Here is a 26,124-nt window from a genome sequence, read left to right as displayed (position 1 = left end):
GATTCACTAACGTTTCATTAATAAACATATATAAATATAAATACATACATAAACATATATATTTATATATATATATATTGAATCCATGTCACTATTAGACATATATTATTCGGACATGAAACCATCGCTGGACATATACCATTTGGACATGAACTACTGTTGGACATATATTATTTGGACATGAATCACAGTTGGATCAATTAATTAACATATATTATTCGGACAAAAACCACGACTGGATACAAACTATTTGACATATATTATTTGGACATAGACCATTGTTAGACATACCTTATTATGTTGAACATGAACCATGAATCGTAGCTGGATATGGACTATTTTGGACTCATCCCATTACTAGATATATGACACTTAATTAATTACTTTCTAATATTGGACATCACTTAATAAACATATTAATTATGTTTAACTAATCATTTAATAAAAGCTATTCAATTAAATATATTATTCATTTATTTCAACCATTATCATGCTTCTAAGATTTTGGGCTTTATTTATTTTGTAGACTTAAAATGCACCAGAAGCCATTGGTCTATATGGCCCAATGTCGAGTTTCGGATTGGACTCTCCAAAACAAATCCAGGTCTAGCAAAGTCATACCTCCAATGGAAGACATGTGGCTACGCACAAAAACCGCCCCCGACAACTTACAATCAATTTGGTCCTTACCATTAAGTCACTAACAGAAAATATCTATGTGGCAAACAGTTTGCATGGTTAGCACACATGTGGCTACTAAGAAAAAAAAAAAATTAATTGTTACTAAAGAAAAAGGCCACATAAGCAATTTGAAAAATAAAAAATCCATGTCAAAAAAATAAAATTAAATTTTTGGATGAACTTAAAGAATTAATTTTTTTCCCAACTTTCTTAGTAACCAAACACCGCAATTTAGAGACCAAAAAAAAAAAAAAAAAGATCTTGAACTTTCGTGACCTGCCAATCACCACCTCCATGGCCATCTCTCAGTTTGCTTATTTTGGTTGGCCTTCCACAACAAGATATGTTTGTAAATCAACTATCTCTTTTAGACCCAAATCCCCAAAAATCAAATCATACAAAACAACAACGGTCTGATCTTTTCTACCCTTCAATCTTTGACCCACACCACAAAATTTCTCAGTTAACTCTTTTTCCCTTTTTTTTTTTTTTTTTTTTTTTTTTTTTTTTTGAGATAGAAGATAGGATTTTATTGATATAACCAACAATATACAAACAAGTATTACCCTGCTTAAACATTGGTTGAACAGGGGGAAAAAACGCAACTATTTCAGGGATACAAACTTATACTAAGCATCCTATTTTTGGTTTCACTCATATGTGCTTTCCCTTTAAGCAATGGAGGTGGGTAGATTACTTTAGTTTTGCTCTGAAGGTTACGATTAGGAGTGATGGGGTTTGTTGATGGGTTTGCGATCTGGTAGTGATAGAGCACAAAAGAGTAAAATGAAGCAGAATTCTCAGTGTCCAATAGATTTGGAACACATGGACTACTAGTGTAACTAGTCCAAAATTGGGAATTAACCCTGTTTGCCAAACAATATAATTAGTAGGCATTGTTTTAAAAGTATATTTCATACTAACATCTAGAGTCTAAAAGACTCGATTTAGTGCCTATAAATCGAGTCTCAAAGACTTGGTTTTCATGTTTTGATCTGATCTAAGTTGGCGCTTTTCCACGTGGCGTCCACCTGGAAATCGAGTCTTAGGGACTCGATTTATATCTGTAAAAATAGATTTCAAGTGTTTAGAGTACAAAACACAGATCAACCACCATCAACCACCACCAAATACAAGCACAGACCAGTCACTGTCAACCCACAAATTCGAGCATTAATCCAACAATTCAGCATAAATCCAACCAAATCCACCCCCAACAACCACCTAAAATCCAGATTAAAAAAATGAAAACCCTAAAACCCACGACCTGTTTGGCTTGCTGATCAGGGTTCTTTACAAGAAAATCCAAAAACCTGTGACCCTAAAAGTCGGATTGAAACCTTACCGTGAACGGTGGAGGAGGATGAGGAGGAGAAGCAGCAGACAAAGAAGGGGCCGAGTGCGAGTGGTGGTGGTGGTGAGAAACCTCGCCGTGAGCGTAGTCGCTGAGGGTGGCGCCGGTGTTCTTAAGATACGTGGCATAAGAAGAGTGCGCGGCGGGGAAGGCGTTGCATGCAGACACTACCTCTTTCATGTAGAGCTTTTGATCTTTGCATCAAGACACGGCTTCTTCATTCTTGATCTATAATTAGTAGGCACTGTTTTGAAAGTATATTTCACACTAACATTTCGAGTCTAAAAGACTCGATTTAGGGCCTATAAATTGAGTCTCAAAACTCGGTTTTCATGTTCTAATCTGATTTGAGCTAGCACTTTTCCACGTGGCGTCCACCTGGAAATCCAGTCTTAAAGACTCGATTTATATCTATAAAAAAAGATTTCAAGTGTTTGGAGTACAAAACACAGATCAGCCACCACCAACCACCACCAAATACAAGCACAGACTAGCCATTATCAACCCACAAATTTGAGCATTAATCCAACAATTCAGCACAAATCCACCCCCAACAACCACCTAAAATCTAGATTAAAAAAATAAAACCCCCAAAACTCATGACCCGTTTGGCTTTTTGATCGGGGTTCTTTGCAAGAAAATCCAAAAACCCATGACCCTAAAAGTCGAATTGGAACCTCATCGTGAGCGGTGGAGGAGGATGAGGAGGAGAAGCAGCAGACAAAGAAGGGGCCGAGTGCGAGTGGTGGTGGTGGTGAGAAACCTCGTCGTGAACGTAGTTGCTGAGGGCAGCGTCAGTGTTCTTGAGATACGTGGCGTAAGAAGAGTGCAGGGCGACGAAGGTGTTATGCACAGACATTGCCTCTTTCATGTAGAGTTTTCGATCTTTGCATCGAGACACATGTGTAAAGGAGGCTGAAGATGTAGGCTTAAAACATTTTACTTGTTTTGTAAAGGGTCAGCTTATAAATCGAGTCTTAGACACTCAATTTCTAGGTGGACGCCACGTGAAAAAAATGTCAAATCAGACGTGATCAGAACACTGAAACTGAGTCTTTGAGACTCAATTTATAATCCCTAAATCGAGCCTTTCAAACTCGAGATATTAGTAAAAAAATATAGTTTTGTAACAGTGCCCACTAATTATATTGTTTGGCAAACAGGGTTAATTTCCAATTTTGGCCAGTGTAACTAACTGAACCTCTTAGCCTTATACTAAACTACATACAGTTTACATCTCTAATAATAAGCTACATGTCATTTCTGGAAAGTTCTACAATTCTACAACTAATGCAGCTTTTCTGGATTTCTTTTCAACTAGTGCAGCATGTGTCTTGACATAGTGGATCTAGGTTGCGATGGATTTGGGTTGCTGGGTTTGCTTTGGGTTGTGATGAATTTTAGTTTTATGATAAATTTTATATTTGGGTGGTGAGAAAAAAGAAAATAGAGTAGATATAAGGTTTTAATTTTTGATGTTGCATTTGACTTGGTATCTCATAGCTTCAATCATAAATATTCGATTGCTACCCATGAACAAATTTCTAACCACAAGTGCAAAGCAACGTTAATTCTTTGTTGAGTAATCCCAATTCTTACATTCTTATTAAATAATAAAGGTTCCCATATTTCACAGTGATATGGTTTTTGCATTTTACAACATAAAACTAGGTCAATGATTTAATGATATGATATGACCATTTTTGACAAGAATATGTTGATGTGACTTTTTATTTATTTATTAGCCATATGTGTGCCAACTGTGTGAACTATTTACTACGTAATTATTTTTCGTTAATAAAATTTATTGGTAAGGACTAAATTGATTGTAAGTTAAAATTAACAAGAATAAATTGACTGTTTAAAAAACTAGGACTAAGGTAATGTTTGGATACAGCTTTTACGCGTCTGCGTTTGTATTTTTTTATTTTTTTAAAGAAGCATGTTTCAACTTTTCCAATGGGTCCCGTATGCTATTCACGATTTCCACAAACTTCTTTTTTAAACAAAACTTTCATTAAAAATAGATTTCATGGCATTATTCACACATTTAAAAATTATTTTACTACAATATTTTTAATTTTCAACAAAATAAGTGATATTCAAACTAAACATGGACTTTACAAATGACCAAAATGATGATTTCGCACCAAAAAAAAAAAAATAAAAATTATACAAATGTAACTTTACAAAGCTCACGACACGAAGTCTTCTTCCAACCTTACCTTAGAGACAGTTCGTAAAATAAGAAAAGAAAAGAAAAGTTAGAGATTTAGAGTGAGCGATCTACAGTCAAAGACACAGAGAGAGATTCATAAACAACATGATTTCCACAAACTTCTTTTTTTAACAAAACTTTTATTAAAAATAGATTTTATGACATTATTCACACATTTAGAAATTATTTTATTACAATATTTTCAATTTCCAACCAAATAAGTGATATTTAAACTAAACGTAAACTTTACAAATGACCAAAATGATGATTTCGCACCAAAATATATATATATACACAAATGTAACTTTACAAAGCTCACGACACGAAGTCTTCTTCCAACCTTACCTTAGAGACAGTTCATAAAATAAGAAAAGAAAAGAAAAGAAAAAGTTAGAGATTTAGTGTGAGCGATCCACAGTCAAAGACACAGAGAGAGATCCATAAACAACATGGTTGCCCCGTCAGTTTGTTCATCATCTTCTTCTTCTTCAGATGGGTCTTCGAGCAACACCAAGGCTTGGATAGTGCATGGCATTGTCGCCGGAGTGGCAATCGCGGTGGCGGTAGGCGCTCGCGCCTATCTGGGTCGATTTGGGAAGTTCCGGAGTCGGGTCGTCGGCATCATACCCGCCCGTTTCGCCTCATCCAGGTTCCACGGCAAGCCTCTCGTTCATATTCTCGGAAAGCCCATGATTCAGGTACCCAATTACTTCATTTCTCTATGTCTATCTTTAAATTTCATATCTTTAATGCAAGATCTGATTTGGGTTTCTATAGTTTTATTTAGTCAATAAAGGTGTGACATCGAACTTCTTTAGAATTTGAGAATTTTGAATTTATAAACCAATTTTTTTTTTAAGCGCAACTAGTGGTAGCTGGCGGGTAACAATTTATGAAAAAGAATCATGTTTCTGTGCTTTGCTTTGTAGGTAACAATTTATAGGGTTGTCTTGGGAATAGAAAAGGTGGTTTGATAAGTTAGTTGATGGCTATTTGGTCGAAGAAAGGATGTGGGGTTTTAGGATTTTGATAGGTGAAGGAAAATACATGATTTAGGGTTGTGTGGAAGAAGGAAAAGAGAGGACTTTATAGCGTTTAGGGGAGTACCATGAGAGAGAGAGAGAGAGAGAGAGAGAGAGAGAGAGAGAGAACACACAAGGCAAATATGACTCAATGCTCAAAACACTCAATATTTTTATTAATCAATTCCTTCTAATCTTCTAGTACATTGAGCACAAATAGATATAAAGACAATTTCTTATACTAGTAGTATTAGGACTCATAGTTTGACTGGTAAACTAAGAAATAAGTATAAACATGAACTGAAGTAAAATAAAATCTAAGATACTTAGGATCTATTAGAAAATTCTAGACTTTGCTAGTCTACCAAAATTCTTAAGTTGCAGGGATTGCAGATATTACAATTTCACCTTTAAATACAAAATTGACCATAAATTTTTAAATAAAACTCAAATTAAAAATTATTTTAGCTTTAGGACATGTATAGGTATCTAATTAGATCTTTAAAACCACAAGACCTTTTGCTTTTTTTTTTGCTTTAATTGGATTTCACACTTGGGCCCATAAAAAAAAATCTTGAATAGGCAAATTTGCTATGTAGTAACAAATCAATCTTTCATATATGCATCATTCTCCCCCATTTGGAAAATAAATAAATAAACAAATTCAGCCTTAAATTTTGAGAATATTGAGAGACTTCTTGATCAATTGAAATACTTGTTAATTCGTACCTTGCTTGTTTGGTCTTATGCATAGGGTTTTACACATTGTAATTCCATTTTTGAGTTCCAAGAGTCTCTTCAATTTCCGGTATTATTTTTTGTAATTTTTAAAGATACTTTGTGTTCCTCATCATGAACAATAAGTTATATTCAATTTCAAAAAAATATTATTACTTATCAAAAAAATGTTTTGTAGTGCTGAAGAATCATAACTGTTGAACTTGAAACTTGCACACATTCTTAAAGATAATTAGAAAAAGACTCTTTCTTTCCCACCATATTGTTAAATTCCTTTGGAATAATAAAATCAATGCTTGGAAGGTTTTTCATCGTTTAAAATCCTTCTTGAATTGATCCATAATAAGTAACATCAAATCTTCCTTGGTATTGACTTTTCCATGAGCAACCTTATGCTCATCTTGCTCTTTTGTGATCTCCATTGCCCTTGTAATGTCTAGGTTGCACGGACACGCCATTTTTGGCGTCGTGTCAGTGTCGGACACGTGTCGGACACCGGAACGGGGACGACTAGCCGGATTCCAGTGTCCGGCGAGTGTCCTCTTTTTTTTTTTTTTTTTTTTTCGTTTCTCCGACACGCGCCGACACGGCTCCGACGCGGCGCCAACTCGGCTCTGACGCGTCTGACACGCCAGCAGTGAAGAAAAAAAGAAAATTTCGGCATATTTGGGGTCATTCTGGCTATTTCGGCCGAAATGAAAATTTCGTCCGATACAAGATTTTGACTAGAAAAAAATAAAATAAAATAAAATAAAAAATCAAAATCCTACCTCCTTCTGGGTTTCGTGCTTTTCTTCCTCCTCTTCTTCTTCTTAATTTCGGTCTCTTCTTCTTCCTCATCTTCTTCTTTTTCTTCTTTTGGTTTCGGTCTACCTGACGACCTCTTCTTCTTTATTTGTGTCTTGGCTGTCATCCACTTGTGTTTAGAGTTCAGACTTTAGAGTCTTTAGGCTTTAGATATTTTCTTTGTTTTGTGGTGTTTGTGAGCCCCACGTGATATTCCTTCCAGGCTCTTTTGTTTTGTCCGTTTGAATTTAATTAACATTTTTTTTTGCTTTGTTTTGTTTTTGTGTACCTCACGTGACTAGTAATAAAAAAGAAACTTTCAACCTTTTGATTCCATAGTCACTAAAATTAGAAAAAGTATAGGACTATAAAATTTTTTACAACTTTTTGTTACAATTGTGATGTGATAAATTGTGATTGATGAAAAAAATTATATACTTATAACTTTAAAACCTTCAATATTTATTATATGGATTTTTTTTATCAATAATATATATATATATATATATATATATATATGTATATAAAATAGTGGTAAGCCTGAAACAGTATACAACAATATGCCGAAATATAAAATATAATTAATTATTTAACCGCCGTGTCCCCGCCGTGTCGTGTCCTTATTTTTCAAAAGTTGCCGTATCCCCGTGTCCGTGCAACTTAGTGTAATGTATTCCCCTGGTTGTTCTTGAAGTTGGATGTGCTGCGGTTAATCTTAAGGCTGAGTTTCTCTCTTTACTGCCATGCCTTGAGGCATTGAGCCTATATGCAATTAAAGCTTATGTGGCAGCAAATTGGTAGGGCCGTATACATTAGATTTTGAAAGAGTAACTGGTGCAATGTTTGCCAACAAAAATAGGGATAAACTAGGGTCTAACTTAGAATATCTAAATTCTTGATCAGCTGTTGTTCTAGCAGGATATTTTTCCAAATTAGCAACTAGCAGCTTATCCAAAGTTTATTGCATAGTAAGAAAATCTTCTAGCTTTGCTTCTATGAAACACGCTCTTTCATTCAATTGGTAAAAATTTTGCTTGGACAAAATCTTGAGTAAAAGCTGAAACCTTAAATTTAGTTCCGCATTGTTGACCACCATCTTCAATGAGAAATTTCATTAAGATGTTGGTAAAGAGAATTTCAACAAAGGACTTGTGGTAGAATTTTGTCTCTTATATCAAATTGATGTAGAAACAATTGGGGGAATTTGTCTAAATTTATTTGTGGTGGTTAGGAGAATTTGTAGATTTAGGGTTTTGAATTGTTGGAAGTGTTATGGGCCTGTGTCAGGAGTTAAAAGGTGGGTTGATAAATTATTTGATTGCTATTTGGTCGAAGAATGTATGTGGGGCTGTAGGGTTTTTTGATAGGTAAAAGAAAGAGCTTGATTTGGGGTTACATGGAAGAAGGAAAATAGATTTTATGGTGTTTTGGGGCTATATGAATAGTACTAGTTATTTGGATCATGAGAAAGAGAAGACAGAGAAGAGAAGAGAAAGGGAGAAAAAGAAGGCACTACAGCCAACATGCCTCAATGCTTAAAAAGTCAATATAAATAATCATCTTCATCTAGCCTTTTGAGTACATGAACACAAATATATTTAAAACCCCTGTTTTGTTACTCAAGTAGTATTAGGACTCCTAATGTGACTATTAAACAAAATACCTAATAAAAGACTAAGTTGGGCTCAAAGAAAATGAAATATAAGATATCTTAGATTCACTAGAAAATTCTAAACTCAACTAAACCACCAAAATACCCTTAAATCATAGGGTTTGCAGAAATTAAAATATTAGTTTGAATACAGATGACCATAGCTTTTTAAATAAAAGCCCAAAGTAAAAACCTTTTTAACCCTAGGACATAAAATTGGATCCTTAAAACCAAATGACTATCACTTCAATTGAACTTTACACATGGGCCCCATAAAAAAAATCCTGAATAGACAAATAAATCTTTAATGGCTGCATCTCTGAACTCTCATTGAGTTCTGATTGGAAGCTTCAGAACAGGTTCTATTTACATATGCAAACTGTTGCACTTGCAGCACTCTGCCTTACACATTTCTAAGAAATACATAGAATTTGAAAGGATTTGCTTTCCCATGTTTAAGTATAGGAATTGTTCTTCTTTTCTTTGAAAGTTTTTTTTGTAAATTTTTCCTTTGTCTAAATTTCCAATGGATTATGTCATCTTTAATGGACTGAGGATATCTTATGTATTGGCTTTCTACAGAGAACATGGGAAAGGGCAAAACTGGCGGCTACTTTAGACCATATTGGTATGTCTAGTCACTGGAGTTTCCCATAATTTGCTATGCTGTTATGGCTAAGATTCTTGGCTTTTTGTGATGTTTTCATAAAGAACATCCCTGAGGAGGGTGACTCTGGACCACTTGCTGTAGTCTTAAACTAAAATTCCACTTTGCATTTGTCCTCTTTACATATATTCTGAGGCATCTTAATGTGATGCACAGAGGTGTGTGCCTAATGGCTCTAAATTTGGTGATTTTCCTAGAAGGTTAATCTTGCTTTAAGAGTTAAACTTGTTCTTGCATATCTCATGTCATAGAACTGGTATTGAACTTTGCCTTGCTGTGGATCACATTATAGTTTTCTTATTTCCTTTTATTTGAATTAAAATATTCGTGTAACTAGGGATCTGAAGAGGATTAACAAAGGATAAACTATGAGGTGCACCATTTCCTCTCTCTCGCAATTTCTTAGGTGAGAAGTTGCTCAATGTTGCTGTTGAACAGCTCATGTTACCTTTCTTTTTGGATTGTGGCTTTTGACAAAGTTGTGAGCATCAAATCTGGGGTAGTATTGGTGGACAAGTATGTCTAAGTCTTTTTTTTTTTTTTTGGGGGGGGGGGGGGGGGGGGGGGACTTGGGGAGGAGATATGTATAGATACCATGTTAGAATGAAACAGAATTGGCTTTGGTCATACAAAGAACATTACCTATAAAAAAAATATGGAACATCATCTTGAGAGAAAACGTTTGCAGCATAAGTTTTCTTTTTTACTTTTACTCTCTCTCTCTCTCTGTTGATTGCTTGGTGTTTGAATGTCTCTTTCATGTCTTCTTGGTATAGTTGTGGCCACGGATGATGACAAGATTGCAGAATGCTGTCGAGGATTTGGTGCCCATGTCATAATGACATCAGAATCTTGCCGAAATGGTAGTCAGCTTGGTTTTGAATTTCTTGCAAATTTTATATTATAACTGTTCTAATAGATCATATTGTCGGATAAATTTACAGGTACTGAGCGATGCAATGAAGCTCTTCAGAAGCTTGAAAAGAAATATGACATTGTTGTCAATATTCAGGGAGATGAGCCTCTTATTGAACCTGAGATCATAGATGGGGTTGTTAAAGCCCTGCAGGTAAATTTGTATTCCTTGAACAACTTTTGGCTCATATATTGTTATTGCCACCTCATGGAACTGAGAATTCATGTCAGCCTTCATTGAGTTCAAATCATATATTATATTTCAAAATTTGTGTTACATATGTTGCAGTTGCACTAAGTGGATACCCTTTTTTTTTGCCAAATGGATGTCTGTCATTTTACCCCTTTATGTTTAACACTTCAGATTGTCATATATAACGTGCTTCTGTCATGTGGCTTACTATAAATATATTAAAATTATTAAGAGAGTTTATTTTATGTGAAACTCTATTACTAAATTTTCAAAAATGTTAAAATACTACTTTAAGTAAAATTTTGTTTCCAAAAGTTTCAAAATTTTTTAAATAACTTCTGTATTGTTTTAAATTAGTTTCACTTCCTGCTTATGCTATGTGATTTAACATAAATGTTATAGGTTGTGAAAATGCTTTTGCCATGTGACTCTCTAATTGTTAAGATAGTTTGCCTTAAGTGAAACTCTATCATAAAAGTTTCAAGAAGTTTAAAATACTATTTCAATTAAAATTTACAACAAAAAATTTTAAGAAATTTAAAATAAATTTCATTATTTATTCTAAATTTTTTTACCATAATTTTTTTTTTCAAATAAAAACTTAATTTTATTCTTACACAATGTACTTCTTTCATGCAATCCCAAATTCATCCTCAGAAAGAAATCTACTTTCATCAAGGGTCAGATCAGAACACCTGTGAGTTGGGATAACTTTGTTCTTTTATTTTTATTATCGGTTTACTATTATTAGTGAGTAAACTATTTTAAATTTACATATAATTTTACTTAATCCATGCATTGTACGGATATACCTTTAGTTTGTACTAAAAGTTCATTTGAAAATCTCGTCCATAATAGATGATGCCCTGTTACATTTTGTGTCTATTAAGTCATGTTGAAATAAAGTTGTTGTTTTCGGGTATCTCTCATTGTTAAGTTTATTTCTCTGAGTCATGTGGGAATTGTTTGTGTGCTACAGGCAGCACCAGATGCAGTGTTTAGCACTGCAGTTACATCTTTAAAACCTGAAGATGCGTTTGATCCAAATCGAGTGAAATGTGTGGTGGATAATAGAGGTTATGCCATTTATTTTTCAAGGGGGCTGATTCCGTTTAACAAGTGAGTTTATGGATTTTGTATGACTGGGATTTTTCTTTACCCTCTCTCTTTTCATGTTGATTTTGCATGGTTATTTTTTTTAATAAAATTTTGCTTCCTGGAAACTATATTGAGTAGGAAAATTTGAGAACTTTGCATATGAGTGTGCCTGTGGTGGGTTTAGGGTTGGGAGATGGGGATTTTGAGTTTAGAAACTTTTTAGAAGGGTTAGGGTTCAAAAGAGTAAAAATTTGATTTATGGTTGAAAAGAGAAGGGAAAGAAATATAATAGAATGTTTTTGGTTATATCTGTGAACAGTTCATAGTATCTGTGAAAAATACAAGGAAGAAATAAAAGAAGAAAAGAAAGAAGAGAAAGAAGAGAACAAAAAGAACAATATAGCCAATGTGCCTCAATACTCAAAAGCCTCAATATTTTATAGATCATCTCTAACTTGTTTGAGTACAGTAAGACACTTATATAGACCCTACTCTTAACTTCTTCTAGTACGGTAGGACCTCTACTTTAACTAGTAAAGTAAAGCCTACACATAAAGACCCATAAACTAAGACTGACTTATTAATTAAAAATATAAAATAAACCCCAAGACCCATAACTATGGCCCATACTCAACTATTGTAGAATTACTATAATAACTTTGACAGTAGAATAACTAAATAAAACAGAAAACCCTAGTAACTAGTTAATTACAATGGACACTTATTCTTGGGTTTTGCCTTAAGCAGACTTTCAAAGAGGATTTATCAAAATAAATAAGAGGATTTTGCTTCTCCATCCATGCAATCACTGCGCCATCACATATTATAAGTGATTGCAATATTACACCTATTTAGTGCTCAGTAAGACTTGATGAATGTGTACTCCTTACCTGGTACAGGTCAGGAGAAGTTAATCCACAATTTCCATACTTGCTTCATCTTGGAATTCAGGTATCAAATTGGCTTCTTCTTTCCTTTTATTAGAGCTATTGGTGGCATCAACGTTCGAAATTTCTATTGCCTACACTATTTTTCACTTTGTGGGTTCACAGTTCTTTGTTTTCTATGTCTGGCCAGAGCTATGATTCAAAGTTTTTGAAGATATATCCAGAGCTTCAACCTACGCCACTGCAACTAGAAGAGGATCTGGAACAGCTTAAAGTCCTTGAGAATGGGTATAAAATGAAGGTATTAAAATTTGACCATTCTTTTTTCTTTTGACTAGCTTGTTCATTTCCCACTCACTGCTTCCTTGAAGATTTTTTTGGTGTTGGGAATCATTTAGGAAATGAAGTCATTTTATTCTCTTTTAATTGCAATTATTTGAAGCAAAGAACTTACAGGAGAGTTGTCAACCTTGTTTTCCTTTCCTTCACTACCAAATTGGCTTTATTTCTCCATACTGTATTTTAAATGTGGGATTTTGTTAATTTGGTGCAGAAATTTATAAATGGAAATGTCATCGTCCAGTAGTTTCAAAAGGATCAAATTAATTTAGCATTATATTTTGGGTCAAGTGTCCAAAAACTCTCTCTTTGGTATAAATGCAAAATTGCTGATTGGAGATATAGGAGCTTTAACTAGCAAGAGCATCTATTACTAAATGTTCTTGGCTTCATTAGATAGAGGTTTTGTGGCTACAAAAGTGAACATAGAGGGGTTTCTGGACAGCTTATGGAAATGAAGCAGTCACCACAATTGAATAAAATCTATACTACAGTGGACTGACCTAATCTTAATAGCAGATATGCCTGCCAATAATGAACTTGCTTTCTCTTTACTTTTTGCTCTTCTATGTAATCTTTTCTTTTTCAGTAGTTTTTTAATTTTCCAAATATTTTGGTATGGGGGAATGGGTGCATATGAGGTTGATGCGATTTTCTTGCTGAATGCTATTTTTGCAGGTGATAAAGGTAGACCATGAGGCTCATGGTGTTGACGCTCCAGAAGATGTAGAAAAGATAGAATCTTACATGCGTGAAAGGAACTTGTCTTAGATATATCTGACAATGACAAGGATTCCAGTTCATAACTTCATATGTGCTCACAATTACCATTATCATTGTGATTCATTTCAAATAGTATTCATTGGCATTCTTCAGCGTACGAAATGCTTGGTCCAAAGGGGAGAAAATCATGTTAAATAGGATATAGATTTATTTATGAGCCACTTTCCTTCATATTGTAGAGCTATGTGATTCAGTCATAGATTGCAGATCTTGTTTCACCCATGACAGATAGGTTAAATTTTAAAGTTAAATGTCAATGAGATTTTTTTTTTTGGGACTTTCCTTGTGATTGAGTTTTGTGAATTGGTATATTGATTAAGGAATTGTTAAATATTTGTAATGAATAATTTGATACACTTGGCATGCAAGCAAATCCAATGCTCCTTAGAAAATATGGTCACTTCAGATGGGTATGAATTGCAACTATTTACTCGCTTTGATGATTTGATTAGATGACTTGTCTTTACAAGCATGTGCTCAGAGATTCTCTTTCTCAATCCTAACTAATTTGTCTATTAATTAAATGTTAAAAGTAAGGATAAGGGAAATTAGGTCGCTCATGTACTACCTTCCCCTCTTGCAATGTTGTGGCCCTTGTGGGGAATCATCGCTACAATTTTTTTGAAAAAAAATTCTTAGGTATGACACCTAAACCTCAATTAAATTTATGTATATTTATAAATTAAATTAAATTTTAAAATGTTTAAAGTTATTTGTATTCATTTAAATATGGTCACAAGTTTTTTTCATATGATGAGTCGTATGTAAAGATTACTTAATTTAATTGGATAGAATGAACATGTAGTTATCCTAACAATTATTTGGAACAACAAAGGGAAAGCAAATAATGCCTTTTTAGTCATTACACTTTATAACTTATTGTAATTTAAATAAAAATGTTTAGCTTTTGCATACTGTTTTTTTATGTACTTTTTTTAAGTATCTAAATAATTGTTCATTACAAATAGCAAATAATTTTGTTAATATATATATATATATATATATTTTTTTTGTAGTACACATATTGGGTTACAATGTATCGAATTTACTTTAATAAAAAAATATCTAATTTGTTTCCTAAATTGCTTCTTTGTTTTTTTATTATTTATTTTTTGTCCTGGTTAGAAATATATTAATAATCTACACCACCCCAACCCCCATCTTGAACCGGAGACCCCACTCTTCTCTAGGTAGTACCTAGGGAGGTGCCATAATACTAAAGGATGTCTTAGCCCTTTTAAATTGTTTTATACTACAATAGGAGTAGGAAATATAGAAGACATAGATCATTAGGCTGCCAAAAAGTGTATATTATACCTCCTAAAACATACTTTATCTATTTTACTTTTACCATCTCATTTTACAACTAACTTAACATCTTATTTTCTGTTTTTACATCCAACTTATTAAAATAATATAAACAAATCAATTCTCTCTCTTCTCTCCCATCTCTCTCTTTCCTCTTTTCCTCTCTTCCTCTCCTATTCCATTAAAATGTGTTTTTATTTTTACAACTCATGAACAATATGATTGTATTGTATATATACAACCTTATTGTTTATAAGTGGCAAAAAATTTTAAGTACCCATACCTGGGCAAAGCCCTCTTTTAGTGTCTTGGTTGCTAAAATAGCAACAAATTTTTTACACCTTCCAATATTAATGCTCTAATAATTATATATATATATATATATATATATATAATATCCCCAAGAACAAAATCCTATCTCCACCACTGTATGGGTTATGTTCAAAATGTAATGGTGGTGAAAATAATGCTACTTGACACCTCCTAACATTGTCATTAAATACATTCAACACTACAAGTGAATAGCTTTCATTTACTGAAAGTTAGATGATTAATAGGATTAAGATTTGGTACAATAGTTAGGGCTATTGCACCATGCAATACCTTCTCAACGATTCAGACCAAAAGTTAAAAAGTTAACTTTTGATATCAACTATTGGATCAAGGAAGTTAAAAAGTAAAAAAGTTAAAGAGTTAAAAAAGAAGTTAATAATTTTGAAAAAGTGAAATTCATTTGAGAGGAATTGCATGATGCAACAGCTCCCTAACTATTGTACCAGATCCCAATCCGACTAACCATAGTGTTACTACTTATGAACATCTTACACAATTACACCTTTCCTAATTGTTCAAAGTTCAAACACTTCTTGCCTCCAAGAGTTATGATGGTGCTACCTAGGGCCATTTATGTTTCAAATTTTTGTTTAGATAAATTTTCATTTTAGTTATTCATGTTCAAATTTTTTTTATTTTTTATGGCGACCATATTGTCTACTTTTATTGATTAAGTTACATTTGATATTATACGGATAACATGTTTTTAATGAAATCCATTTATTTGACACTTAATAATCAAATTACTAATAAAAATAAATAGGATAATTACCATGAAAACAGAATCAAACATGATGAGTCAAAAACAAAAATGTCAAAAAGTAAAGAGTAAAAAAAAAAAACTTTAAATTTTAAGGGTGAAAATTATAATTTAATGAGAATAGCGTGTACTAAGACAAATTCAGAACATTGATTGAGAGGAGACAATTAAAAAGACTTGTCATTGGTCAAGCACCAAACGTAAGATGTATCAGTGAAATACGGCACCAAATGAAACCATGCTTCAATCTCGGGGGAATGAATACAAAAGACAAAGCCTCTCTCTCAAAGAGCCACCTAATCCGAACAGATATCCACTGTTGGTATTCTGAAGGTATGTTTGCGTGTGCTTATGGAACACAGATAGTTATAATAATACCGCTTAGCAGCCCATCTAGCAGAAGACGTTTTGTGATTTTGTCCTACCAATACAGAAAGACAGTGTCTAGGCTTTTCACTGGAACCAACTTAATCTATTGTCCATCTGTAAATCACACTGTACGCTCACAAACACTAAACCACAGTAACCGAGAAAATGAAATAACTACATGACTATGAAATTTGAATTGATCATGTAATATATATATATATTTTTAATTTATTTAAAGTTTCAAATTTTGGAGTCCCTTCTTTTATAGTTTTGATTTTTATCATCAATCAATTTTTAGGACAAGCAGAAATTGATCATGTAACATCTTTATCTCAGGTACTTGTAGATCATACGGTAATTAATGATATTTTGAACTGCTATATACCCTCTCTCAATTATCAATTTTTTTAATAAAAAACTATATATAAATAATAATAATAATGTGATTATGAGACTTGAATTGATTATGTATCTAAAATGAATGTATATCTATGATCATGATTACTTCACGAGTTAAAATGATTGTTATTCTTAAAGCAATCTTATTCATTATTTTTGTTTAAACAATGATTGCTATTCTCTTAACAATACCACAAATCCCACACCATTATTCATAATGAACAGATTTAGATACAATGATGATGAATTGGTCCACAGAAATAAATTTATTATTATTTTTTCTTAATTTGTTGGGATTGAAAACTGTGTTTATAAATTATAATGGTGGTGAGTCAAAGAAAGCTTGGCATATATTTTTTTAGCATTCATAATAATTTATCATATTATATTAAATATTGAACAAAATTATCCTTATAAAAATTACACCAATGATAATGTTGTCCTATGTCATATATTTGAAAGTCACTCAGTTCTATACTCAATAGTTTCTTGTTAGCTTCTAATAATAATGAGCATTCAGCATATAATGATGAGTAAAAACAGGACTTATTTCTTATTATAACAAAAATATTGGACCAAAAATAGTTAAATATATTAAGCCATATATATTTCTTTTAATAATTTTATAATTCAGAAAGAGGATTTAAAAACTTGGACCTTTCTCTTAGAAACACTAATAAATTTTAATTGAGCTAAAAGTTTCTAAGCAAATTTTAATGCCATATATTAACAGGACACATTTTAGCCTTTTTTTTTTCCATTGAATATCATATAATCATGAATACATGGATTTTTCTCTCTAACCATGGTTCTTCCCTTGATCCATTCAGGAGTGGTTGCATTTTCCAATCAGGACATAACAATTAATTAATTTTTTTCTAAAATAAAAGTTGAAAAAAATAAAGACCAGAACAAATTTGATGGAGAATTTAGATGGCACAGGGAAAGTATAATTGGACAGGTCTCGTACTCTGATTTCCTCTGTGCTATGTGGGAAAATAGCAATATACTAAAGTTTATGCGCCTGGTTCCTTGACCAACAGAACCTCTGTCTTGAAAAGCAGAACTGAAAGCGAGTCAATGGAGAAGTAGACGAAGCCGCCCGGTGAGTGAGTCACGAATGACCCGAAACTCGTCCCCACCACACAGTGCCACGCCGGTCCGTACAAAGTGTCAAACTCCTATATATAGTAAAATGACACCGACTTTAATTTACAGCAGGGTTTTGATCTTCTCACATACATGTTTCAGAATTTTCTTTTGTCATTCACTTTTATTAGATTATGTTTGTGAAATATTGGACGTGAAGGAGTATTGAAAAACAATTTTCCTAGTAAAAAGTAAAAACACACAAAAATAGATTGATATATAGAACGTGTACCTTTTTGAGAGCTCGAGCTAGGTGGGTGGGGTTGAACTTAGGGAGTGATTTTGGGGCTGAATCTGAATCGTCAAGGAGTGATCTGGTGTAGTTCAAGGCACGTTCTTGCATGTGGAGGGGCATGTCAGATGATCTCAACCGTATGTTGAGGCTGATAGCAGTGGCAGCTAATTTCACTTGCTCTGTTGGAGCTAACCTAAAACTATCATGGGTAGTAATTGTTGGTCCAAGACTCAGTTGAGAAAGCTCTTGTATTGCTGGCTTGTCATTTAATTTTTGTGGGATATCCATCAGAAAAAGAGAGAGATATGTTGAAGAGAAATAGACCTAGTTTGAGAGACAGAGAGAGAGGCTTTGAACATGGAACACACGGAGAGAGTTGGTGAGAGGGTGTGAACTTTGAACTTTGACCAACACTTAAGTTTAAGAGAGAATGAGAGGATTTTAGTACCCATAGGACAATGAGGTCTATGACCAGACAAAATAGATAAATTTTGGGTATGAACGAGGATTTTAATCTCACGCGCTTTATAGTGGTACTGGAATATATGTTATACAGTTCCAATGATGTTTGAACTTTGAACTTTGAAGGTTGTAATTTGTAACAGGGCAATTGGGTGTACGGTGTGAAGAGTGTTTTTCACGAAAATTGAAAAGAGTGTGGTTGTATTAAGACTTTGCTATCTTCGTGTTCTGACACGAGGATAGCGTGGAAACGGTGTGAGAAAGGTGTGCGATTCTTGTTGACTTGATGACCTTACCCCCTTTTTTTTTTTGGTGAAGGGAATTTGATCTAACTTGTTCATTTTGCTTCGTTCTGGTCGACACAGCTACAAAAATTTTGGTACGCATATGTTAGAGCCACCAAAACACAAAAAAACAAGTTATATCAATGATGTTAAAACTAAAAATTTTAGCAACCAAGCTATAGTGAAAGGTCATCTTTGACACTTTCCTGTAACTCTAAAATTATAAAGAAAAACTAATATTTTATTTCTTCCCTTTAAAATATTTTTTCTCTTTCTTTCTTTTTCTCTTCTGTATATCTGTGCAATCTCTCCCTTTCTTCTCTTTTTTTTTTCCTCCTCTTTCTTCTTCTCCTCTTATCTTGCCTTTCTTTTCTCGTAAGCATCTCCTTGTCTCTCTCTCTCTCTCTTTCTTTTTTTTTTCCTCCTCCTCCTCCTCCTTCTCTCTTGCCTTTCTTTTTCTCTATAGCATCTCTATATCTCTCCTACTTCTTTTGACTCAAAATTAGGACGATAGAGATCAATGACAATGTGGGCGTGTCGTGGAGGTTGAGTCAATGACGGTGTTGGTGTCTCAATTCCATGATTTTGAAACCTAGACCGGTCTGTATGGTTCGACTAGGAAAACCTCAAACCGTTCATTTTTACAGTCTGTTTAACATCAAGAACCGTTCCTGCAAAAAAAGCAGGGACTCGTACGAACTGCGGTTCGATTGCCCGGTTCTGTGAATCGTGAGCGGATCAGGCAGTTCATATGGGTCCCTTATTTCAAGCCTTAAATGGCACCATTTTGTCTCCAAAGCATTGTCTTCTTCTTCATTTTTTTTTTCCTATATGGCGTCGTTTGGAATTGGATCCTCAAAGGGTCAAAATAGAAACCCTCATAGCTCGCCTCACTCTCAATCACTCTTTGAGCTCTCTGCCTCTTTCTCACCCTCATTACATCTCTTCCTCTCTCCCTCGTTGTCATTGACCACCACAGTCCTCAGCCTAGATCGTAGCTCGCAGGCTCATAGCTCACCTCACTCTCATCTCTGCCTCTCTCCCTCATTGCTGTCGTCCACCGCACTCTCATCTATGAAAGTTGATTAGGTAAAATAATAATAAATCTTTTACATGTGAATGTTGTGATTTATTCTTGTTTTTTCTAGCTAAATCTGTGAACATCAAAGTACATAAGTTTGGTAATTTAAATATGTTATAGATACACAAAATTTGCCTTTGCATTGAGTGTAAGATATTTGCGATATTTGCTACTGATGGTCATTAATTCATTTCCTTAAACTTGCATTGAGTTTAATTTACAAGATCAATTATATTATGTGATAATTGCATGTGAGAGTATATATATATATGTGTGTGTGTGTGTGTGTGTGTGTGTTTGTGTTTGTGAATATATATAGCTATATGTGGACTGTCAACTGTGTATTTGGATATTTGGGCGATGGGTCTGTTGTAAAAAATTGGTGAATTTCAGAAATTGTATGAAGTTGTGAATTTATAATTCTTTGACTTTATGACTCTGTGCACATTAGTTTGTTAATTTGACTCTATGTATGAAGTTGTGATTCTTTGACTCTCTGTATTTCAAATATTGATGGGTCTATGAGTGTTTGACTAGTTGTTTAGTCTTTTAGATTAAAATGGAAACAGAGACTGAGTCTACTCCATCACATGAAGTTGATTCCAATGTAGTGGAGTCTAGCTCAAAAGTAAGGGAAAAGGTTGATTCGGCTTGGGAATATTTTAGCCTTTGGATGGATGAGAAGGGACGGAATACTTTTACATGTGTGTATTGTAGGCAAACATATAAAGGTGAGCGTATTAATAGGATGAAACTACACCTTGTAGGGATAAAAGGTGATATTGGATCATGTAAAACGGTTTTTGGATGTGAGATACCAAATGTTGGAATATTTGAAGGAGTTTGAATTGAAGAAAAAAGCTTCCAAACAATGTCAAGAAGAAATGTTTAATGTGCCTTCCACAAATAGTGATATGCAAGAAGATGAAGATGTTCAAGAAGTATTTAGTAGTGGGTTGCCTAAAAAAACTGTTTTAGGTAAAAGAAAGGGAACAAAGCCAATGGAAAATTACTTTGCTCCAAGAACTACTCTAGGAGCTCAACCGTCTCTTAAAAGTGTGTTCTAAAGCAAAGAAAATGTGAGGCAAATTGATATGGCTATTGCAAGGTGGATGTATGACACTTGTATTCCTTTTAATGCTGTGAATTGAGTGTACTACCAATGGATGATTGGTGCCGTAGTTGCCATTGGTCCTGGTTACAAAGGTCGAACTTATCATGCTATACGGGTCCCTTTGTTCAGGGATCAAAAGAAAGAGGTTCAGTTGTTAGTTGACTCACAACGTAGGCATTGGGCAAAAGTTGGATGTACACTTATGACTGGTGGTTTGACAGATACTAAACATAGGTCATTGATCAATTTCCTTGTTTATTGTCCTAGGGGAATGGTATTTGTAAAATCAGTTGATGCTTCAGAGGTTGTGAAGAGTTCTAGAAACTTGTTTAATTGTTTGATAAAGTAGTTACTTGGGTTGGTCCAAAAAACACAGTTCAGTTGGTTACTGATAATGCCCATTATGTATCTGCTAATAAATTATTGTGTGAAAAGTATAAAACTATTAGTTGATCTCCTTGTGTAGCACATTGCCTAAATCTTGGGTTGAAGGATATGGAAGAAATGCCTCATGTGGATAGACTCAAAAAAGGTGCTTCCAAAATTACGGTTTTTATTTATAATCATGTGGCTTTGGTTGCATGGTCGAGGAATAGACCTGGTTGGACAGAAATTGTACGTATGGGAACAACAAGATTTGCTACTACTTTCCTTGCATTTGGAAGCATTCATGTGCATAAGCATGACTTGTAAGCCTCAGTGACTACCAAGTTCTTTGTGGACAATAGATTAGCAAGAGAATTAAAGGCAAAAGAAGCAGTTTCTATCATTTTGATAATTCTTTTTGGGATGATATTAATGTTATTGTCAAGATTTCATTGCCACTCATTCGTTTGTTACGGATTGTTGATTCTGATCAAAGGCTTGCAATTGGATATGTGTTTAAGGGCATGTATAGAGCACGGTTGGGAATCAAGAAGAACTTCCGAATGGAGAAGCACTTGTACAAGCCATATACCTCAATTATAAAAAACCGTTGGGATAAACATTTGCGTAAAGATCTTCATGCTGCTTCATATTGGTTAAATCCCGCTTTTCAATATGATGAGGAGAATTTTTGTCGGTAACTAGCAATAAATATGGCTGTTTTGAACTACATTGGGAAAAAATATGATGATGACCAAGAAAAGGTAATTAAGGAAACCCAATATTTTCGAGACCGTATTGGGAGCTTTGATAGAAGTCTTGCATTGTCAACAAGCAAGACCACTCATCCATGTGAGAAGTAATTAGTTTACTTTAATACTATAAACAAATCTTAGTTTTTTTTGTTTATGTTGAAAGTTAGTTTTGTCACTATAGTTTAGATAACTAAAGTGATTATTCAATTGAAAGTTAGTTTGTTTATGTTGATTAATATTAGTTTATGTTATGTTATGAAAATCAGATGAATGATGGAAGTTGTGGGCGGCTGATGCTCCAAACTTGCAAAAATTGGCAATTAGAATCCTTAGCCAAACTTCCGCCTCTTCTGGATGTGAGCATAATTGGAGTTTATTTGAGCAAATACATTCTAAGAGGAGAAATAGGTTGGAGCATCAAATGCGCAATGATCTTGTGTTTGTTCATCATAACTTGTGATTGAGACATAGGTAACTAAATGCTATATCTTGTCATTGTATTAATTTTTAGAAAGTCATTTATATAATGTAATTGTTAGTTACTAATTATGTTCAAATTCCAATAATGAGGATGACATTTTATGATGCAGGCTTTACAACAAAAAGTTTAATTTTGACCCCATTGATTATGCAAGTATCGACAAAACTGATTTTTGGGTATTTGTGGAAGAGGAAGACCCATATCTAGGATATGAAGAGTGTGAGAGACCGCAAAGGTGCCCTCAAAAAAGAGATTTGGGTGCTTGTTCAAGATACCTCTCTTTTTGGGTAAGTGGTGTGGAGTTGCCACTTATTTTTTTAATAAAAAAATAAGAAAAAATTAAATACAACTTGACATGACTAAAATGTTCCATTATCATTGATTGAATAAAGAAAATACAAACTTGATAAATTGAGTATTACATGGCTTTGGGACCTAGTTACAAACTACCAAAGATACATGGCTTTTTGTCCTAGTTACAATCTACCCAAAATAAAACAAAGATAAAGCCTAGGTCTACCTATCCAAAAACACTAAATTCGGAGGCTAGGTTACAGAATGGAAAGGTGTTAGGCACCCATTCTGCCCAGACAGAGTTTGGTCTTCTAGACTCTTATGACTAATATACCTCTTTATGCATGTTATGAATGATATGTTATACACATGAAACACTTAACTAAACTAAGTAGCATAAGTCTATTTATGAATGTGTCCTCTTCTTTGTTAAAAATTCAGATCTGTTGTTGTGAAAAAATTTTGGTTTGATTCGTAAAAAAATATCAGATCCGTTTTTGTATAAGTAAAAAAAATAGTTTTTTTGATGAAAGAAAAAATATTAGATCTTTTTTATTAAGTAAAAAATAATTTTTGCTAAAAAGTATAAGATCTATTTTGGGAACAAAAGAAAAGATTGGTTTTTGGTTTGTATGTAAAAAAAATCAGATCCGTTTTGTAGATAAAAAAAAATCTAGATTTGTAGAGAGCTTAGAAAAAAATCAGATCTGTTTTTTATGTGAAATAAAAAATAAAAATCTTTTTTATTTTTTAAGAAGAGAATTACATTCATGAAATAAGCCTACGCTACTTGCATAACAAAACAAACAAAACATTACTCATGACCTTTTTATTTCAAAATCTGCTATATTTAAAATTTTCAGATCTATATTTGTTAGGGTACATTTCTTTACACCTAAAGTTATTTAAATAACACCTATTTATTTTCAAATGTCACAAACAAATTATTGGGCATGTCTAAATATTTTCTGACTATTACTATGACTAGCCCACAACTTTTCTTCTCTCTATCACAAAACTGGGCTACAAAATACAAAACGTTATGGGACCCCAACATTTTCCCGTAAAAGTCCAAATTATTTAGTAAGCGAGATAAAAACTAATCTTTTCTAAAGCCTAAGAATACTCATGCTTGGCAATATTTGAGAAGCCCATGATTCAAATCCATGGCAAAACAATTTTATCTATGGAATTCAAATCCATAATCAAAGCCCATGGTTTAAACACATGGTAATTCATTTATTCAAAAGCCCAATTCTCATTGGCAACATTCAAAGCCCAATTTTCATTGGCAACATCAAAAGTCCAATTTTCATTGGCAATATCAAAACCCAGTTCTTGCTAGCAATATTGCACAATTCTCATTGGCAACATCAAAGCCCAGTTCTCACTAGTAATATTTAAAGCCCAATTCTCATTGGCAACATCAAAGCCCAGTTCTCGCTAGCAATATTTAAAGCCCAATTCTCATTGGCAATCTTAAAGCCCAGTTCTCGCTGGCAATATCAAAAGCCCAATTTTCATTGGCACTATTTTATAAAAAAAGCTCAAGATTATTAACGCTTGGCAAGGAAAAAAATATATCATGGTATAATCGTTGCTCAAATATTGCTAAGACAATCGTCTTAAAAAAAAAACTCATTGGGAGTTATCTTGGAGATTATGATCTCATGTGATAAACTCGTGAAGTCACCATTTTATGTCACAACATCAACACTCATGGTAAGTATTCAAACCCATAAAGCTCGACATTTACATTAATTATGATGCGGTTATTAGAAACCACGAGCATTATTTACAATATGGAATTCACGGCAAATGATTTACAAAAGCATTTTGAAGCTTGTCCTATTGTTTCAAATATTACAACTAATTGCCCAAAGGCCCATTGCAAGTATCTATGAAAAGAACCCAAAGTATTCACTAACAAAAGCCTACGAGGAATGAAAGCCCATGACAAACATGTGTTGTTAATGTCCATTTTGAAGGATGCACACAACCTGGCCCAAACGAACCAGCCCATGTATACAAGCCCAACCCAAAAGACACCAGCAGGAGGGAAAAGATTGAGTACGGGCAACCAGCCCTTGTTCATCCCTAACCAAAAAGCAACTAGAGACCCCTACAAGAGAACCAAGCCTTTAAGGATAAACTAGGGGTTGTCCCATCAGTTTTCTACCACCCCTTGCCTGGCGTGAATAGTGCCCAAGGGCTGTCATATCAGCTGAAGTCTAAAAAATGATGGAACTCCATCATCTTCCTCATGACTGCACCTCTAGCGAAAGGGGAGCTAAAACCAAGTTATCCAAACTTCCACAAATCGATGCTATAAATGTTAAAAATGTTCAAGACGTGATTCATGTGCCAAGCCCATGAATCCTAAAGGGGAAAAATTAGGAACATGTGGTTTGGAGGGCATAAAGGGATCTCCAACGGAACCGTCTAAAGTGGACTAGAGCTTGACACCTGGCTTTGGGTGTTAAATCTTACTTCTCAGGGGTCCGAATCTCAGTTGCAACATTAGGATTCTCTCTTGATACACACCTCAATCACAATAATTAGCTCAGCCCCAAAATCCTAGCATTTAATGTAAAACACTCTAAAATCTCATCATTACCCAAAGAAGCAAGGTAGCCCCTAAAGTAGATTTTCCTACTTCTGATAAAAAGTCCTAGGAAAGTTAACCTTGATTCACTAGCTTTGACTAGTCATATGTTTTTGGATTCTTGCTAATTAATGCTTCTAAAGCTCCATTATAAAAACATACACACTTCAGCCCACTAAAAAAACACCCTCTCTAAAATCCTAGTTTTGTTTGCTATCTTGTTGGTGGTTTAGCCCCCTCAAGCTCACCACTCATCATCCTTAGCCCACACTCATCTAATCTTAGATGTTCTCTTCCCCTTTCACACAAACACAGTCCATAGATGTCTCTTAACTAGTCAAAAACAGGCCACCACACACAAAAAGCCTTAATCTCAGTATCAGTCCCATCTCACTCACTCAAAATAGCTCACATTCATCTTATTCATGCCTTATGAATATACACTCACTAAAATTTTAGCTTAATACTTGCTGCACTGAGCTAGGGATCTTTCTCTCCCTTCATACCATGCCAATTAATCATTTTTTCTTTTTTCCTATGGAACCTTTAATGTTTACTTTTTTATTTTACTGTTGAAGGATATGAAGTATTCATAACGGTCGAACTCTTCCCTCACATTAATGTAATAATGGCTGAAAGTACAATGAATTCCTCTTAAACGAGACATACAAGGATCCCCAGGAGTTAACTTTTTTCTTAAATTTATCTAATTATTGATTGTTGGACTATGTAATTTCACCCTTACCGCTGGACAATTCATCTTTTTGGACTTACGTGTAACTTCACCCTTACCATTG

At 33.9% G+C, this 26,124-nt stretch overlaps 2 protein-coding genes across 3 annotated transcripts; one reads left to right on the top strand and one right to left on the bottom strand.

The window, feature by feature from the left end:
• Positions 1 to 4,563: 4,563 nt before the first annotated feature.
• Positions 4,564 to 13,676, top strand: LOC115955105 (3-deoxy-manno-octulosonate cytidylyltransferase, mitochondrial). Of its 2 annotated transcripts, none has more exons than XM_031073157.1 (8): positions 4,564 to 4,951; positions 9,033 to 9,078; positions 9,906 to 9,980; positions 10,062 to 10,186; positions 11,205 to 11,344; positions 12,223 to 12,274; positions 12,401 to 12,511; positions 13,228 to 13,676. In XM_031073157.1, exons 1-8 carry the CDS (start codon positions 4,703 to 4,705, stop codon positions 13,318 to 13,320), a joined length of 891 nt encoding a protein of 296 aa, XP_030929017.1. In that variant the 5' UTR covers positions 4,564 to 4,702; the 3' UTR covers positions 13,321 to 13,676. The 2 variants fall into 2 exon arrangements, with proteins under 2 accessions (XP_030929017.1, XP_030929016.1); XM_031073156.1 differs by having other exon boundaries at positions 4,565 to 4,951; positions 9,894 to 9,980.
• A 3,549-nt stretch (positions 13,677 to 17,225) lies between these two features.
• LOC115955106 (dynein light chain LC6, flagellar outer arm-like) lies at positions 17,226 to 18,356 on the bottom strand. Its single transcript, XM_031073158.1, has 2 exons — positions 17,883 to 18,356; positions 17,226 to 17,682 (listed from the first exon to the last, which is right to left on the bottom strand). The coding sequence occupies exons 1-2, from the start codon at positions 18,171 to 18,173 to the stop codon at positions 17,518 to 17,520; spliced, it is 456 nt and encodes a 151-aa protein (XP_030929018.1). The 5' UTR covers positions 18,174 to 18,356; the 3' UTR covers positions 17,226 to 17,517.
• Positions 18,357 to 26,124: the final 7,768 nt, after the last annotated feature.

The sequence above is a fragment of the Quercus lobata genome, chromosome 8 (genome assembly GCF_001633185.2).
Source record: "Quercus lobata isolate SW786 chromosome 8, ValleyOak3.0 Primary Assembly, whole genome shotgun sequence".
NCBI lineage: Eukaryota > Viridiplantae > Streptophyta > Magnoliopsida > Fagales > Fagaceae > Quercus > Quercus lobata.
The sequence above is the reverse complement of the archived record's forward strand: the minus strand, read 5'-3'. Positions and strand labels throughout refer to the sequence as shown.

Excerpts from the sequence above, each read along its gene's own strand:
- LOC115955105 (XM_031073156.1), top strand. The coding sequence starts at position 4,703 with ATGGTTGCCCCGTCAGTTTGTTCATCATCTTCTTCTTCTTCAGATGGG. Across the intron at positions 9,981-10,061 it reads ATCAGAATCTTGCCGAAATG|GTACTGAGCGATGCAATGAA; the intron begins GTAGTCAGCTTG and ends ATAAATTTACAG. Across the intron at positions 11,345-12,222 it reads GGGCTGATTCCGTTTAACAA|GTCAGGAGAAGTTAATCCAC; the intron begins GTGAGTTTATGG and ends TACCTGGTACAG.
- LOC115955106 (XM_031073158.1), bottom strand. The coding sequence starts at position 18,173 with ATGGATATCCCACAAAAATTAAATGACAAGCCAGCAATACAAGAGCTT. Across the intron at positions 17,683-17,882 it reads TAGCTCGAGCTCTCAAAAAG|GAGTTTGACACTTTGTACGG; the intron begins GTACACGTTCTA and ends TACTATATATAG.